The 16,738-nt window shown below is 39.6% G+C and overlaps 1 protein-coding gene across 2 annotated transcripts in view; it reads left to right on the top strand.

Annotated features, from left to right (window-relative positions):
• Positions 1-16,738, top strand: part of OSBPL9 (oxysterol binding protein like 9) — a 40,739-nt gene that overhangs the window by 5,790 nt on the left and 18,211 nt on the right. The window contains exons 3-6 of one of the 2 annotated variants that reach the window (XM_012811469.2): positions 1,297-1,335; positions 5,148-5,238; positions 7,081-7,185; positions 9,884-10,043. In XM_012811469.2, coding sequence (XP_012666923.1) covers positions 1,297-1,335; positions 5,148-5,238; positions 7,081-7,185; positions 9,884-10,043 — 395 coding nt within the window. The remainder of the gene's footprint in view (positions 1-1,296; positions 1,336-5,147; positions 5,239-7,080; positions 7,186-9,883; positions 10,044-16,738) is intronic. The other variant, XM_023519156.1, reaches the window with a different exon arrangement.

The raw sequence follows: 16,738 nt of genomic DNA, 5'->3' as shown, positions 1-16,738 counted from the left end.
TCTCTTGCCTCAGCCTCCCAAGTAGCTGGGACTACAGGTGCCCACCACAACACCCGGCTAAATTTTGGTTGTAGTTGTCATTGTTTGGCAGGCCCAGGCCAGATTTGAACCTGCCAGCTCTGGTGTATGTGGCTGGGCCTTAGCCGTTTGAGCTACAGGTGCTGCCCAGGTTTTCTATTTGAGTGGAGACAAGGTCTCACTTTTGCTTGGGCTGGTTTCAAACTCATGAGCTCAAGCTGTCCACCTGCCTTGGCCTCCCAGAGTGCTAGGATTACAGGTGTGAGCCACTTCTCCTGGGCTGAGCCAGCCACATTTCAAGTGCTCAGTAGCCACATGTTACTGGTGGCTATCAAGCCAGACAGCATAGGCCTAGATTATCCTTTTAGGACTGAGTTATCTAACCACAGATACATTTCAGTTTTTCGGTAGATCTCAGTTTTTTCCCCTGAAACTTTTTTCTGCATAGACTTTTTTTCATCAGTATTCATTAATTTCTCAACAGCTTTTTAAAAAAAAAAATTCTATTGTATACCATTAAGTTTATCCATTTAAAGTACATACTTCTGTGGTTTTTAGTATATTTACAGAGTTGTACAACCATCGTCATAGCCTGCTTTTGGCACATTTGTATCGCTCCCAAAGAAACCCTGTACCTAGTAAGCAGTCATTCCCTCTACAGGTCCCTAACTCACGGTGGTTTGACTCAGGAGTATTTGATTCTGTAGTAAACTGTTTGGCTAGATGGCTTTACCTAACTGTAGGCTATTCTAAGCTATAATTATTTGGTAGGTTAAGTGTATGTATGTATTAAGTGCATTTTTGACTTAAGGTATTTTCAACTTATGATGGGTTTATTGGGATGTAACCCTATTGTAAGTTGAAGAGCATCTTGAATCTTCCCCTCATCCTCCCAATAACCTCCCTTGAGCCCTTAATTCAGCCTTTGGATTTGGCTATGCTGGACATTTTATATAAATAGCGCTGTCTTTTATGACTGGCTTCTTTAACTTAGCATAATGTTTTCAAGGTTCATCCATGTGGAGTATTTGCACAATGAACTTAATTAAATGCCTGAATAGAAAAACAATTGCCATGCTATTGGTATTGATTGTTGTGTAGCTGTTGTTAGAATTATGTGTGGCTAGGTTTGTACAGGTGGAATTAAAATCTTAGTGCAAACAGAATAAGAGTTCTAACATAATTACTTACCCAGTTAGATAAGCTCTCGTTAGGAAAGTGCACAAGGAGTTATATAATGTAACAGTGAAGTTAATATTTTTAACATTTTTCCTTAAGGACCAGAGTAATGCGGAGAAGCATGCAGATGGAATTATAGTAAGTTTAATCTAATCTTTTGTGTCCCTTTACTTCTGCAGAGCATTATAACCAGTCATATCAGGAGAAGCCTGAATTTCTACTCATACCTCAATACAAATTCTTCTTTTCACTGCTTTTTGGTTTTTACTCCTGCAATTTTCCTTGACTCCATCTTTCAGCAATCATTTGGAGGGGAAATAATAATCTTAAATTTTTTCTTAAGTTTTGGTTCAGATTGAATCACTTTGCATGCATTAACTTGAATGGTAATCATGATATGAAAACTTGGCTTTTACAGTTAAATAAGGCATAACTCAATGCTGTATTTCTTGTCAAATTTTTAGCAAATGAATGCAGAGGGGAAGAGGAATAATAGTGTTAATCTAATTAAACATGTTTATAGGTTCCTGTTATTTTCTTTTCTTTTGCTTTTAGATGTTGTGTACATGTATTAACTGTCATTGCTAGCGTGGTATATACTGCATTTTTTGTTTGAATAAGTTACATAAATTCTTTCACTTATAGCAATTTCTTATTCTTTCCTCTTATCTTTTTACTCTTCCCTTATATTCAACCTTATCTCTAAAAAGAAAGAAGAAAATTTTATTGTCACTATTTACTAGTTAGAACTAGAGTTCGAGGGTTTATAGTTTGTGCTACCCTAGTTTTACGGTAACTAAAGCAGGAAACAGCCTCTTTTTTTTTTTTTTTTTTTGTAATTTATTATATGCCATGTTGTATTACATGAGTTTCATTGATGTCACAGTGAATTAGAGCTGAGGATTACTACACTTCTCAAGCTTTGTACCATGATTTTTTTTAAGTATAATTTTATTCTTAGAAGTAACGGTGAAAAAATAAGAATTTTTTCTCTCTCTTTTTTTTTGGCCAGGGCTGGGTTTGAACCCACCACCTCTGGCATATGGGGCCAGTGCCCAACCCTTTGAGCCACAGGCACTGCCCAAAAGTAAGAATGTTTTTCAAATGGTTAGGAAATGGTTCGGTTTATAAATAACTTTCTGTATAGTTTAAGAGATGAAAACATTTCAAGTCATTTACCTTTATCAGAGGTGTGTTTCACAAGTACACCAATAAGGACCGAAATTTTAGTGTAGTATTTTTTTTGTTTGTTTTTAGGTGTATGGGAAGATATCTATTTCAAGGAATCCTTCAATCTATCATTACCAAAATTTTGTCAGCCAGTTTTGAAGGGACAGGGGTTATTAGAATTTACGAAGGGTTGCTGTCTGAACTGACAAATACATGTAGCCCACACACATTCAAATATTTAAATAGCCAATTAAAATAAGCCATTTTGGGCAGGTGCAGTGGCTTGTGCCTGTAATCCCAGCACTTTGGGAGACCGAAGCGGGTGGATCACTTGAGCTCATAAGTTCAAGACCAGCCTGAGCAAGAGTGGAGATCCCATCTCTAAAAATTGTGGCAAGTGCTTTGTAGTCCCAGCTACTTGGGAGACTGAGTCAAGAGGATCACTTGAGCCCAAGAGTTTGAGGTTGCTGTGAGCTATGACACCATGGCACTCTAGCCAGGGTGACAGAATGACTCTATCTTAAAAAAAAAAAAAAGCTGAGCATTGTGGGTGCCTATAGTCCCAATTACTCAGGAGGCCAAGGCAAGAGGATCTCTTGAGCTCAAGAGTTGAGGTTGCTGTGAGCTTTTATGTAGATGGAGTTTTTAGGTTTAATTTTTTTTAATTTAAACATTAAATGAGAATTCTACGAAAACTTTACCATATTCCAATTTCTATTATTAGGTACTTTTTAAAGAATTATTGTTGGGATTCATTGAGGGTACAAAGAATTAGGTTACACTAATTGCATTTAAGGTCCCTTGTACAATTGTGTCTTATCCTCAAGAGGCGTGCCATACACCTTGACCCCCCATTGTTAGGTACTTTTAAGTTTTTTAAGTACTTTTTGGGCTCATTCATTAACCAGATAATTCCCTTATAATTCAGTTTTAGTGTTTTCTGTTATAAGCTTTACATGATGTATATTTAATGTTTAGTTTTCCAGTTTAAGGAAAGGTGAAGAACTTACATTTTTATTTCTTGGGTTTGTCCAGTTTATGCCTCTAAGTGGTCAATTTAAACTTTACTCTGGCAAAGACCTGGTTTAAAATCTCTCCATCATCCCTTTAAAAAAGTCAGTAAAACTATGCAGTCTTGTTTGCATTTTTTATTTTTATTTTTCATTTTTTTGAGACAGTTTCATTTTGTTATCCTCGGTAGAGTGCTGGGGCATCATAGCTCAGAACAACGTCAAACTTTTGGGCTCAAGCAATTCTCTGGCTTCAGCCTCCTGAGTAGCTGGGAGTACTAGTGCCCATCACCACACCTGGCTGTTTCTAGAGGTGGGGTCTCACTCTTGCTCAGGCAGGTCTCCTGTGAGCTCAGGGCAATCCACCTGCCTCGGCCTCCCAGAGTGCTAGGATTGTAGGTGTGAACCACCACACCTGGCCCAGTCTTGTTTTTAAAATGCCAGCATGCTGTCAGAATATTTTCTTGGCTTTCAGAGAATCAGAGAAACCTGGCATTATTTGGGAGAGGGCAGGGGACCAGAGTGTCTCTTTCTTGCCCTAGGATAAAGATCTTGGTGTCAGCCTCGCTCACAGCATCATCAAATGCCTGGGTTCAAGTAATCCTTCTGCCTCAGCCTCTCAAGTAGCTGGGACTACAGGCGGCCTCCACAACACCTGGCTCATCTTTCTATTTTCAGTAGCAGGGGGGTCTCACTCTTGCTTCAGGCTGGTTTTCTACTTCTGAGCTCAAACGGTCCTTTCACCTTATAACCTCCCAGAGTGCTAGGATAACAGGCATGAGCCACTGAAGCTGGCCTTTTTCTTTCTAAAATTATAACAATAAGTTTGAGTATTTTTTTCTCTATAAATTCTCAAAAAGAAGTCTTATTCCCCATACTCCCCAATTAGAAGATACATCTCTCCCCTTTTAGTGACCATAGAATTAGATGCCTATACAGTGAGCCCTCTGCTTCCATGGGTGCCACATCTGTAGATACAACCAAATGCAGATCAAATATATTTTGGGGGGAAAATTTACTCTGTCCCGAACATGTACAGACCTTTTCCTTATTATTCTCTGAACAATACAGTATAACAGCTATTTATTTAGTATTACATTGTATTAGGTATTGTAAGTAATCTAGACATGATTTAAATGGTGTGGGAGGATGTGTGGAGGTTACATGCAAATATTACACCATTTTATATCAAGGACTCAAGCATCCGTGGATTTTGGTATCAAAGGGGATGCTGGAATCAATTCTCTACAGACACCCAGGGACGAGTATGCTGTGTTACGTAGAGTGATGAAAGGCAGCCGCGGTGTGGGACCAAAGATGAGATCCTGTTGTTTTATATACATTAGCTGGTCACAGGTATAACGTTTAGCACCAAAGCAAGAAGGAATTTCTCTGTCTTTGATAGGGAAACAGTAATTTGTGGTGAATTAAGAATCTGAAAAACTCTGACTTGAATCGAGAGGGTATTGTTTTGGCTTCCTGAAATCTCCCTACATCACTTTATAATTCCTTCCAAGTTTTCGCATTTAGCTTTACCTTCTTAAATGACAGAGATTCATTCATTTTCTCTGCTTACTGTGCTTTATCGTGAGACTCTCACACTTCTGTATAGAAAAGCTGTTTCATTTCCTCTTTGCATTTTGATCAACATATCTATATGACTGCCCTAGGATTTTCCTGTCAGAAACGTGGGCATTTCATTCATTTGGGAGGGCTGGCAGGCGAAGGACATTTAATTAAAAATAACTATACTGTGTTTCTTTATCTTAGAGTACTATTAATCCTGTAGATGCAATATATCAGCCTAGTCCCTTGGAACCTGTGATCAGCACAATGCCTTCCCAGACTGTCTTACCTCCAGGTACAGTATTTGGAAAAATGTTTCATAGATTCATGGTTGAAAAGAAACTTAACTTGTGTGGCTATTGTAGTAATCTTAGCTCTTTTTTGTTTTTGTTTGTTTGTTTTTAATAAAGGAATAAAAAAATAATACAATAGAAAATGACCTGGAAGAAGTAGATAGTATTGGTATTAGGGCATTTGAAATATTATATAATGAAAGGAGTTTTGACTTTCAAAATGAGATGGAAAACAATCCTGGTCACTAAGACGTGGATTAGCTGGTAGGACAGAATATTATGACTTAAAATTTATGGCTCACAAGGAAAAATTATCAGGGTAATCCATAAATGTTCTGGGTTTGTATATTCTTTATACAGATTCTCTGTACATTGCAAATGATTTATTCATAGTAAGTTTTTAGGTAATGAGAAGTGAAGAGTGAAATTTATGATACCATACCTGTATTTTTTTTGTTATTGAATGGTAACTATGTACATTAATGCACTTCTAGGGTACAGTGTGGGGTTGTCACTCACAATCCGAAATACTTCCATCAAACTGGTCAACCTAGCCTTCGTGTCATTTTCTCAGTTATTGTTCTAAAATGTTCACATTCTACTCTTAGAAAGATTCACTTGTACCCTTGTAAGATAAACCTCAGAAGTGATCCCGCCAATCCCCCTCCCTCCACCCATTCCCCCCTCCCCTCTCCCTCCCCCCTCCCCGTATTCTTAGGCTGTTATTAGGTTATAGCTTTCATATAAAAGGTATAAATTAGTTTCATAATAGGGGTGTGTACATTGGATACTTTTTCCTCCATTCTTGTGATACTTTGCTCAGAAGAACATTCTCCAGCTCCATCCATGTGAACTGTATTTTTAAGTATAGAACAACAAATACTTTTTTTTTTTAAACTGGCAAAAAGGGCTCAGTGCCAACACATAGCTATACTGGTTCCTTTGCTTTTTTGTTGCTTCCTTCAACGTTTCTTTCTTCTCAATGATAACATAGTGAAGCCTGAAATTTCACTATAAAAGAGAAAATTCTTTCTATTTCTTTCTTTCTTTTTTTTTTTTGAGACAGTCTCACTCATTCACCCTGGGATTGAGGGTCATGGTGTCATATCTCACAGCAACCTCAAACTCTTGGTTTCAAGTGATCCTCTTATCTTGTCCTCCCAAGTAGCGGAGACTACAGGTACCACCGCAACCCTGGGCTACTTTTTCTATATGTAAAGCTTTGGTCAGGCTGGTCTCAAACTCCTGAGTTCGGGCAATCCACTTACCTCCCAGAACCAGAAAGTCCTTTTTAAAGAATACTTACAAGTGGCTGGGCACAGTGCCTCCTGACCGTGGTCCTAGCACTTTGGGAGGCTGAGGCAGGAGGATCGCTTGAGCCCAGGAATTTGAGATTGCAGTGAGTTATGATGATGTGACTCACTCTAGCTGGGGTGACAGAGTGAGACCCTGTTTCAAAAAAAATAAAACCCTTATAAGTATGTGAAATTCTTTTCTGAATTTGTATTTCTTGGGAAAATTAGCTTAATATTTCTTGGGACTTGAGGTGGTGCTGCATCAGAAGCATTTGTTGGCTTCACGGAGCAGTTGTGCTGTGGTGTAAGGCTACCATGGCTGGTCTTCTGATGTGCTCCCTGGCGTCCCTGCACTCTGTAGCATACAGTCATTGATTTTAATAGCCTAGAATGTCAGAAAAGACTGCAGCAGCTTGGAACTTGACTTACTGAAATAATATAGTTTCAAAAATTACTGATCTTTAAGATTTTGAATCCCAGACAGTCGCAGTCAACAGAGTGTGTGTTTGGCTGTTTGTCTCATTTATTTTACATGTTCACGTCTCCTAGAACCTGCTCAGTTGTGTAAGTCAGAGCAGCGTCCGTCTTCCCTGCCAGTTGGACCCGTATTAGCTACTTTGGGACATCATCAGACTCCAACACCTAATAGTACAGGTACGGATTGTGTCATTCTGTTCTTCCTTTAAGTCACTATTAACATGTGGAATTCGTGTTGGGCCTCTGAAGGGGAATAAAAGGGTTGATGAAATGTGTTACGTGTTTCTGTTGGAAGCACTTAGTTTTACCATTAGAGTTCCATGCATGAAGTGTTTAACTTTGTGATCGAACCAGAAGCTGTAGTAATTATCATCTAAGTAAAATAAAATATTACAAGGTTTTATTTGTTTATTTTAACATTTATCTGGGGGATCTGTACTGACTTTTTTTAAAAAGGTACCCGACTTAGACTTGCAGGCTCTTCATGGACTCTGAAGAAGCTGAAGAAAAGCTGAAAGGCTCCTAGTCTCCCTCAGTCTTTGGCCTGCACGGATGTACCTGCACTCCTGTGGCATGGATGTTTGTTGTCTTGGGGGTTTTTTATTTTTTTTTTTAGAGACAGAGTCTCACTTTGTCACCCTTGGTAGAGTGCAGTGGCTTCACAGCTCGCAGCAACCTCCAGCTCTGGGGCTTAGGTGATTCTCTTGCCTCAGCCTCCCGAGTAGCTGGGACTACAGGCGCCTGCCACAACGCCTGGCTATTTTTTTGTTGCGGTTTGGCTGGGGCCAGGTTAGAACCTGCCACCTTCGTATAAGGGGCCATTGCTCTACTCACTGAGCCACAGTTGTTGTTTTAACCTGAAGGAGGTCATGTGTTTCTGTGACTTGCCGTTTTCGTTTAGCAGAGCAGACTGAGAGAGCTTTCCATGTTCATGCAGTTAGGTCTACAGCATTCTTTTTACAGCTGTCTGGGCGGGGGTTACTTGCTTGGTTCACTGATGGGCATTTAGGTTATTTCCAGTATTTTTCTCCTATGAGCAAACTTCAGTGATCCCCCTTGATGGCACCATTGGCACCTGCGTGTGTTTTTGGGAAACATAGATTGGTCTTTCACTTTTAGTCAGTTCTGTAGGCAGAAAAAAGATGCTTCATTTGATGCTTCATTTTTATTTGTATTTTCTTAATTTGTTTCGATTTATGGTTTTTCTTTTTTCTTTATTTTATAAGGATACCATTAATGTTAGATGTTAGGTTTATTTTTTGTTTTGAAACTAATTAAATTTATGTTGCGGCTCAGCGCCTGTGGCTCAAGTGGCTAAGGCGCCAGCCACGTACACCCTAGGTGGTGGGTTTGAATCCAGCCTGGATCCGCCAAACAACAATGATGGCTGCAACCAAAAAATAGCAGGGCGTTGTGGCGGGCGCCTGTGGTCCTAGCTACTTGGGAGGCAGAGGCAGGAGACTCGTCGCTTGAGCCCAGGAGTTGGAGGTTGCTGTGAGCTGAGATGCCACGGCACTCTACCCAGGGGGACAGCTTGAGGCTCCTGTCTCAAAAAAAAAAAAAATAAGTAAATTTATGTTGCGTTACCTGTAGCACCAAACCCAAGGAAGCACTTAATGCTTTTGACCCTGTTAAACCTGGAGACTAAAACCAGAACCACTCCTGAGATCAGCCTCTGTTGTTCCTCCACAGATTTCTTTCCCTTTATAATAATGAAACATTACGGTGTGATTTTAGCCCCTTTTAAACTTGGAATTAGTAAAAGTACTGACGCTATTACTGCAGTGTTTAATAACAATGGCAGAGGCATTCTGCAGTTTGAAAAAAATCATTAACAAGTAGTTCTCTTACTTTGAAGCTCTTAGGAAAATACTGATAAGCAATTTTATTTTATTTTTATTTTATTATTTATTTATTTATTCATGTATTTTTGAGGCAGTCTCACTTTGTTGCCCTCGCTAGAGTGCTATGGCGTCAGAGCTCACAGCAACCTCAGACTCTTGGGCTTAAGTGATTCTCTTGCTTCAGCCTCCTGAGTAGCTGGGACTGCAGGTGCCTGCCACAATGCCCAGCTAAATTTTTGTTGCCGTTGTCGTTGTTTAGCAGGCCTGGACTGGGCTCACACCTGCCAACATCAGTGTATGTGTGCTATGGGTGTTGAGCCCTGATAAACAATATTAAAAATGAAGTTGAAATGTTTTGGCTGATTTCTGTATTTCATGACCTGTATTACCATATTCATTTAAAAAATAGTACCTTGTATTTTTTTCTGCTTTTTTTTTTATAAGGTGAAAAAGTGAGGAGCTCTTCCTTACATACATAAATGGTAAAATTATTTTAGAAGATAAAGGTTATCTTTTGGCTGGGCACTGTGGCTCACACCTATAATCCTAGCACTCTGGGAGACTGAGGTGGGGGGACTGCCTGAGTTCACCAGTTCAAGACCAGCCTGAGCCAGAGTGAGACCCAGTCTGGATCTACAGTGTAAAATAAGAACCGTAGCTTCTCATTGGTACTGTAAAATTTATGAAAAAGCAAATTTGTTGTGGAACTTCCAACACCAAAACTTACATAATCAAGAGCTCCCTTCCTAATTTTAGAGGAGTGAGGACATAGCATTATTTTCATTTATTTAAAATTTATTTAAAATTTAAAATTTATTTAAAATTATTTAAAATCCTCATTCTGTAACATTATTTGCCTTTTTCTTTGTGTAGCTTAAATATTGATCTTCTTTATAAATCATGTAGGGCCTTCTTCCAGCTTACCCAGACTTTCTTAATTTTAGAAAGATCTGCTCTTACCCCATCTCACTAATTTTTTCTCCTCTAATGCCAATATTTTTCTTTAATTAAAAACTTTTTTAACTTTCTAGGCAGTGGCCATTCACCACCGAGTAGCAGTCTCACTTCTCCAAGCCATGTCAACTTATCTCCAAATACAGTCCCAGAGTTTTCTTACTCTAGCAGTGAAGATGAGTTCTATGATGCTGATGAGTTCCATCAAAGTGGCTCATCCCCAAAGCGCCTAATAGAGTAAGTAGAAGGACAAAGTGTGTATCTAAATGTCTCTCCTGATTTTTAAAAATGTTATTTGACTTTAAGACTGCTGGCTTTTTTTTTTTTTTTGAGACAGAGTCTCAAGCTGTTGCCTGGGTTAGAGTGCTGTGGTGTCACAGCTCACAGCAACCTCAAACTCTTGGGCTTAAGCGAGTCTCTTGCCTCCGCCTCCCAAGTAGCTGGGACTTACAGGCGCTGCCACAACACCCAGCTATTTTTTTTGTTGTAGTTGTCATTGTTGTGCGGTTGTTGTGTGACAGGCCTGGGCTGGATTTGAACCTTCCACCTCCAGTGTATGTGGCTGGCGCCCTAGCCGCTGAGCTACAGGTGCAGAGCCTAAGACTGCTATTAATGACAGATTTGCCTTATAAATTATTATTTGAGAATAGTACAAATGACAGCTTCTTTTTTATAGGTTTTTAATTGATGTAATGGTTGTAGGGGCAACTTTTAATTAGCTTATTGAGCAAGGCCAGTTCTTATTTTACTTCTGACTTAATCCAAATGGAGTAAATAGTTTCAGCCGTAATCATGAGCTTATGTTATGAGTAGAATTCTTAGGTCTTTAGATGAACTTTGGACATTTCTGTAGCACCGGCACTAGGCGAGAATCCAATGACAGCAAATAAGACATGAAGCATTAAATAGATAAGAAGTTACTATTATTTGTTTTTATTAGAGTGGATATATTGAACAACCCATATGCCAGGCACTATATTCAGTGAAGGAAGAAGAAGAGGAAGTTAAAAAGGCCCAGGTTTATTCCTTGAGGAGTTTAAAAAAAAAAAAGTAGAAATTAAATAAAAAATACCCAGGCCCTGCCCACAAAGAACTTATAGCCTGTGGGGGAGTAGGCCAACATTTATAATCCACTGGGGTATGTGCTATGGTTATCTAAATCTACTTGGGCTGTTATAACATGGCAAACTGGCTAGATTATAAACAACAGAAATTTCTCACAGTTCTAAATGCTGGGAAGTCCAAGATTAAGGCATCAGTGCATTTGGTGTCTGGAGAGCCTGTGTCCTCACTGGCAGCAAGGGGTCTCTTTTACAAGGGCACTTGTCCTGTTCATGAGGGTGCCATCCCACCACTAATTACCTCCTAACATGACCACATTGGTGATTACGTGTCATTGTGGGAATTCAGACGTCAGTGTATGGTAAGGATAAACACAGGAAAGCTGTGGGACATTTTGAAATATTGAGAAGTCGGGGAAAGATTCCTGGAGAAGGGAGGGAATGTGATTCTAAGATGAAATGTGATTAAACAGAACAAAAGGCAGAAGGGATGAGGAGAGGAGGGAAAATGGCAGTGTCCTCATGCTGTTAGGACGACCTAGAAGCTGTGTGAGCTTGGTTTCTTCGGGCAGCTGTACTTAGGAATAATTTGTGACTGAAGCGTAAGCTGTGGTGAGCAGTTTTTTAAAAAAGATACAGAAGAGACTTGACAAGGGCCAGGGCATGGAAGAGTCCTCGAAGCTTTTTAGGAATTTTGAATATTTTCTCATAGTGATGGCAGTTGCTGGTAAGGTTTGCATTTTAAAAAGATAGATTTGCCTAAATTCTGTAGACTTGAATGTAGAGGGGGTGGGATTACAGGTAGGAATACCAGCCAAAACCTGGTAGTAAACTGGAAGTGTAGGTGACCTGCACAGAGATGATGGTATTGAGAATGGAGGGAAGTGCTGGGTTCCAGAGATTCTAAGGAAGCAGATTTTGGACAGGTCTTGGTAGTAGGTTTTCCCTGGACCTTTTTACACCTTTGTGAAAGCTAGGTATCTATCATTGTGCAGAAAAGATTTTAACAAGCGTTAGAACCTGACAAGCAAAAGATGTTTCAGCCCCAACGGTCTGTAGGTTGCTATGGGTAAGACTGGATTCTGGAATCTCAGAAAGAATGAGATTCAAAAGTCGGTGACCTTGGTCAAGTTCTTCAACCTATGTAAGTCTCAAGTCCCTCATTTGTAAAATAAAGATAATAAGAGTTTCAACTTCAGGGGGTCATGGTGCCTATTTAAATGAGAATAATGTAAGTGCAGTGCTTGAGATAGTGTCTGGCACTTAGGAGTCACTCAGTAAATAATAGCTGTTATTAGAGAAAGTAAGTTCATGGATTATTTGTTTGCTTTCATTTTACTTGTGTTTGTCATAGAAGTAGTTGGCTTAGTTTTGTTGGATTTTTTTTTTCAACTCTTCTAATTTCTTTTGGGTTGGTACTATTGCTATAGCTTGAGTTTTTGCTTTTTAAGATAGTGGAAATTTGGAAATACTTATATGTGAATTTGCAAGCTAAGTACCATGAACCAGTTCTTAGACCTTTAATGTTGGGGTTTTTTTTAAAATAAAAAACATTGGGCAGAACTCTAATTCTCTGAAGTATGCACATGAGTTGAGAATGTGGCATTTGTGTATAATTTCATCATAACTGCTCAAAATCTTAGCATTTAAAAGGAAGTTAATGTATTGGTTAATGTTTTTTGACTTAATGGATCAAATTCATCTTTCAAATGTGGGAAAAACTGAAATATATGTGTTCTAGCTGAACAAACAGCAATTAAGGCATATACTTGAGTTCAGAAAGGGAGATTTGAATTTATAACTCAAGAAGGCCAGTTTAGCAGAGATGGTTTGGTTTAGCATTTTGGTTTTTTTCTTAATGTTGTGTATTATTAGCAGTTTGCCAATAGAAATTTCACTTTAATTTTGAAAAAATTTTATGGTAATGGGATTAAAATAAATATTTGGGAAAAAAATTCTAAGGTAAAAAGTTATTATTGATTTTTGAAGGGTTTGATCATTGTTTTCTTACATCAGACATTAGCTATGACTCTAAGTACAGTTGAGTATTACTTTCTAGTAAATGGACTTTGGTATCTATCCTCTAAAAGCATATGACTATATTCAGTAAAAGCTTGATAATATGCAGTTAAATCCTTATAACATCACTGATAGTCTCTGGCCCCAGGTTAAGAGATTGTCCTGAAATTTTATGAAATACAAACATTTAAAACATCTGTTGTACTAGGCATGCCTACAAAGTCAGCCAGGCTTGGTAGTCTCTCCTGTTCCTTTCTCTTTTAGGCTTCTCTGTGCTCTCCCAATACCTTATCCCCTAACAAACATTTCCACGAACCTTTCATTTCAAAGGGTCCAGGGTTAAGTTTTATATCGAACTAACCCACTCTGGTTTCTTTTTCTCCCTCAAGTTCACACACTCCTTCCATACACTAATCTAGGAGCCCAAGCTGTTAGGGAATACAGATGTTTTAGTTGGGTATTGTTCCAGATAAACACTGTTCTGTTGATTTGTGTTTTGTTTTGTTTTTGTGACAGAGTCTCACTTTGTTGCCCTCAGTATAGCGCGTTGGCGTCACAGCTCACAGCAACCTCAAACTCTAGAGCTTAAGTGAGTCTCTTGCCTCACTCAGCCTCCCAGTTGCCTGCTACAACGCCCAGCTATTTTTAGAGGCCAGGTCTCACCCTTGCTCAGGCTGGTTTTGAACCATTGAGCTCAGGCAAGCCACCCACCTCGGCCACCCAGAGTGCTAGGATTACAGGTATGAGCCACTGTGCCCGGCCTGTTTTGTTTTGTTTTGATGGGGGTTTTAAACCTCTTCAACTTGGGCATGCTGACTCCAGTTCCGTATTCTTAGAACTTGCCCTGTTCCCATATTTGTGTTCTTTGCCTGGCTTCTGTGATCATTTGACACCTGCTGGTCATTAGCTGCTACCACTTGTTTTCTAACTCAGGTCAAAGTTCTGTGTATTACTTTTTCTCTCTTTCTGAAGGAAGAGAACTTGAAAGCTTAAAGTCCTCTCGCTGTTCTGTTTCTAAAGACCTGTAGTCACAATGGCTTCTATGAACTGTTATTGAGCAGTGAAATTACATGTTGAGAAGAACTTGAACTTTGGAGCAAGATGTGCATTTGAAATAGCTCCACTCCTCACCAGCTGTTCTCACTGAACCTCTGACAGCGATACGTCTACCTTCCAGGGTTGTTCTGGAGATAACACACACACAGCGTACGGCACATGCATGCTGGGTACTCAGTGCATCATTATTATAATTACAGCTGTAAACTTTTTGGTTATACTTTATGACCTTTATGACACCTTAGTCCTTTTCTGTATGTATATTTATTGTTGTCTTTAACTATATAGTTTGTCCTAAACAAGGTATATTATGGAATGGCTCAAAATAAATCCTGTTTTTTATCCATTTTCAGCCTTATCAGATATTTCACTTGGCTCAGAGATAGTTTCTGACCATGGATAAGGAAAAAAAGTGAAGCGTAAATAGATCTGACTTTTGGACTTGCTGTCTAAATAAGAGTCCAGTTTATAGGAGTTGGGGTTTTTGGACCAATTGATTGACTCTATCTATATTGAGGGTGTATCAAAGAGCCACAAAACATTTTGAAGGTAGTTTTCTTTTTTTTTTTTTTTTTAGACAGTGCCTCAAGCTGTCCCCCTGGGCAGAGTGCTGTGGCATTACAGCTCACAGCAACCTCCAACTCCTGGGCTCAAGCGAGTCTCCTGCCTCCGCCTCCCAAGTAGCTGGGACCACAGGCGCCCGCCACAACGCCCGGCTATTTTTTGGTTGCAGCCGTCATTGTTGTTTGGCGGGTCCGGGCTGGGGATTCAAACCCGCCACCTTAGGTGTACGTGGCTGGCGCCTTAGCCGGTTGAGCTATAGGCGCCGAGCCTTGAAGGTAGTTTTCATGTAGTTCTTTTATTTAATGATAATTTGATTCCTCTTACCTAGGTCTTTTACTCACATTTTCCATTGCCTCTCAGACTGGTGAGGTAGACATTAGTTACAGTACCTTGTGATGTACACTACTAAATTATCAAAGAAGCAATATTTAGATACCTAAGGAGCTTTGAAAAATAGATCAAAGGAGGTAAGTAACCAGGGCAAGCTATGTTTACATTAGAATTCGTAATATATCCCAATATTCTAGTGTTCTAATTCAGGCAGAGCCCAGAGGATTTTTAGGGCAGGGAAACTATTCTATATGACTCAGAATAGTCATACAGTGGATGACTATTGTAGCAGTGGATGCTTGTTGTCATGTATTTGTCAAAGCCCGTAGATGGCACAGTCCCTAAGGTGAAGGATAATGTAGACTGTGGACTTGCTGTGATGACGGGTGTCGGGAGGCTCGTCAGTTGTATGACATGTGCGCGTGTGTAGGGAGCATGTGGGAACTCTGTACTTTCTGTGGACCTAAACGTGTTCTATGAAACGAAGTCTATTAATTAAAAGAAATGAAAAGAAGTAACAATGGCAAACTATGTTTAAATATATAATGTTTCACTTACGTGAATTTGCAAGGACATATTATGTTATATATATGCCATTTTATATTTGCAGTATGAGAAATTTTATTTCCATTTTTACATCGATCAGTAAATGGTACACCTTTCTGATTATGCTTTTCTTTATATATATGCTTACATCAGTAAGTTTTGGTCACAGTCATAATAATTTTAAGAAGCTTTCTTTAGACCTGTTAACCAGCTCAGAAAACCAAGTTACCATAAGTTTACTGGTAAGAATAACATACTTTTTCAGTTTATAATTTCAAATATAGTTTTTTGAATGACTAGGAAGAGTGTTAATACCTTATATGGGCTTCTTTTTTTTTTTTCCAGATAGCCTCTCAGTCTTTGCCCAGGCAAGAGTGCCATGGTGTCAGCCTAGCTCACAGCAACCTCAAACTCTTGGGTTCAAGCGATCTTCCTGCCTCAGCCACCCAAGTAGCTGAGACTATAGGCACCCACCATAATGCCTGGCTAATTTATTCCTTTTTTCTACTTGTAGTAGAGATGGGGTCTCCCTCTTACTCAGGTTAGTCCTGAACTCAAGGGATCCTCCCTCCTCCACCTCACAGAGTGCTGAAATTACAGGTGTGAGCCACCGCACCCATTCCCAGTGTTAGCTTTTATAAGAGTCTCAAAAATATAGACATCTGGGCTGTACCTGTGGCTCAGTGTGTAGGGCACTGGACCCATATACCTAGGGTGGCAGGTTGAAACTCAGCCCCCGGCCAAACTGCAACAAAAAAATAGCCAGGCGTTGTGGCGGGCACCTATAGTCCCAGCTACTTGGAGGCTGAGGCAAGAGGATCGCCTAAGCCCAGGAGTTGGAGGTTGCTGTGAGCTGTGATGCCACAGCACTCTACTGAGGGGGACAAAGTCAGACTCTGTCTCTACCAAAAAAAAAAAATTATACACATCTTAGTAATAGACTATTGCCATTTTTGGGTGTCTGGAAATTGTTGCCAAGAATTGTGGCTCATCTACATTTATTCAAAGTAACAAAATCAGAAAATGAACTCTAGTTTTATTTGTTTGTTTTCAGACAGAGTCTCTCTGTCGCCCTGGGCAGATTGCTGTGGCATTATAGCTCACAGCAACCTCAAACTCTTGCACACAAGAGATCCTCTTACCTGAGCCTTCTGAATAGCTGGGACTATAAGCCAGTGTCACAACACCAGGCTAGTTTTTCTACTTTTAGTAGTGATGGGGTCTCATTCTTGCTCAGTCTGGTCTTGAACTCCTAAGCTTAAGCAGTCCACCTGCCTTGGCCTCCTAGAGTGCAAGGATTATAGGCATGAGCCAATGTGTCCAGCCCAAAAATCATAATTTCCTTTTTGGGGGGGG

Source organism: Otolemur garnettii, unplaced genomic scaffold, assembly GCF_000181295.1.
Source record: "Otolemur garnettii isolate 467f Iridium unplaced genomic scaffold, OtoGar3 scaffold00159, whole genome shotgun sequence".
Classification (NCBI taxonomy): domain Eukaryota; kingdom Metazoa; phylum Chordata; class Mammalia; order Primates; family Galagidae; genus Otolemur; species Otolemur garnettii.
Note: the sequence above shows the minus strand (reverse complement) of the source record. Positions and strands in the feature narration are given on the sequence as shown.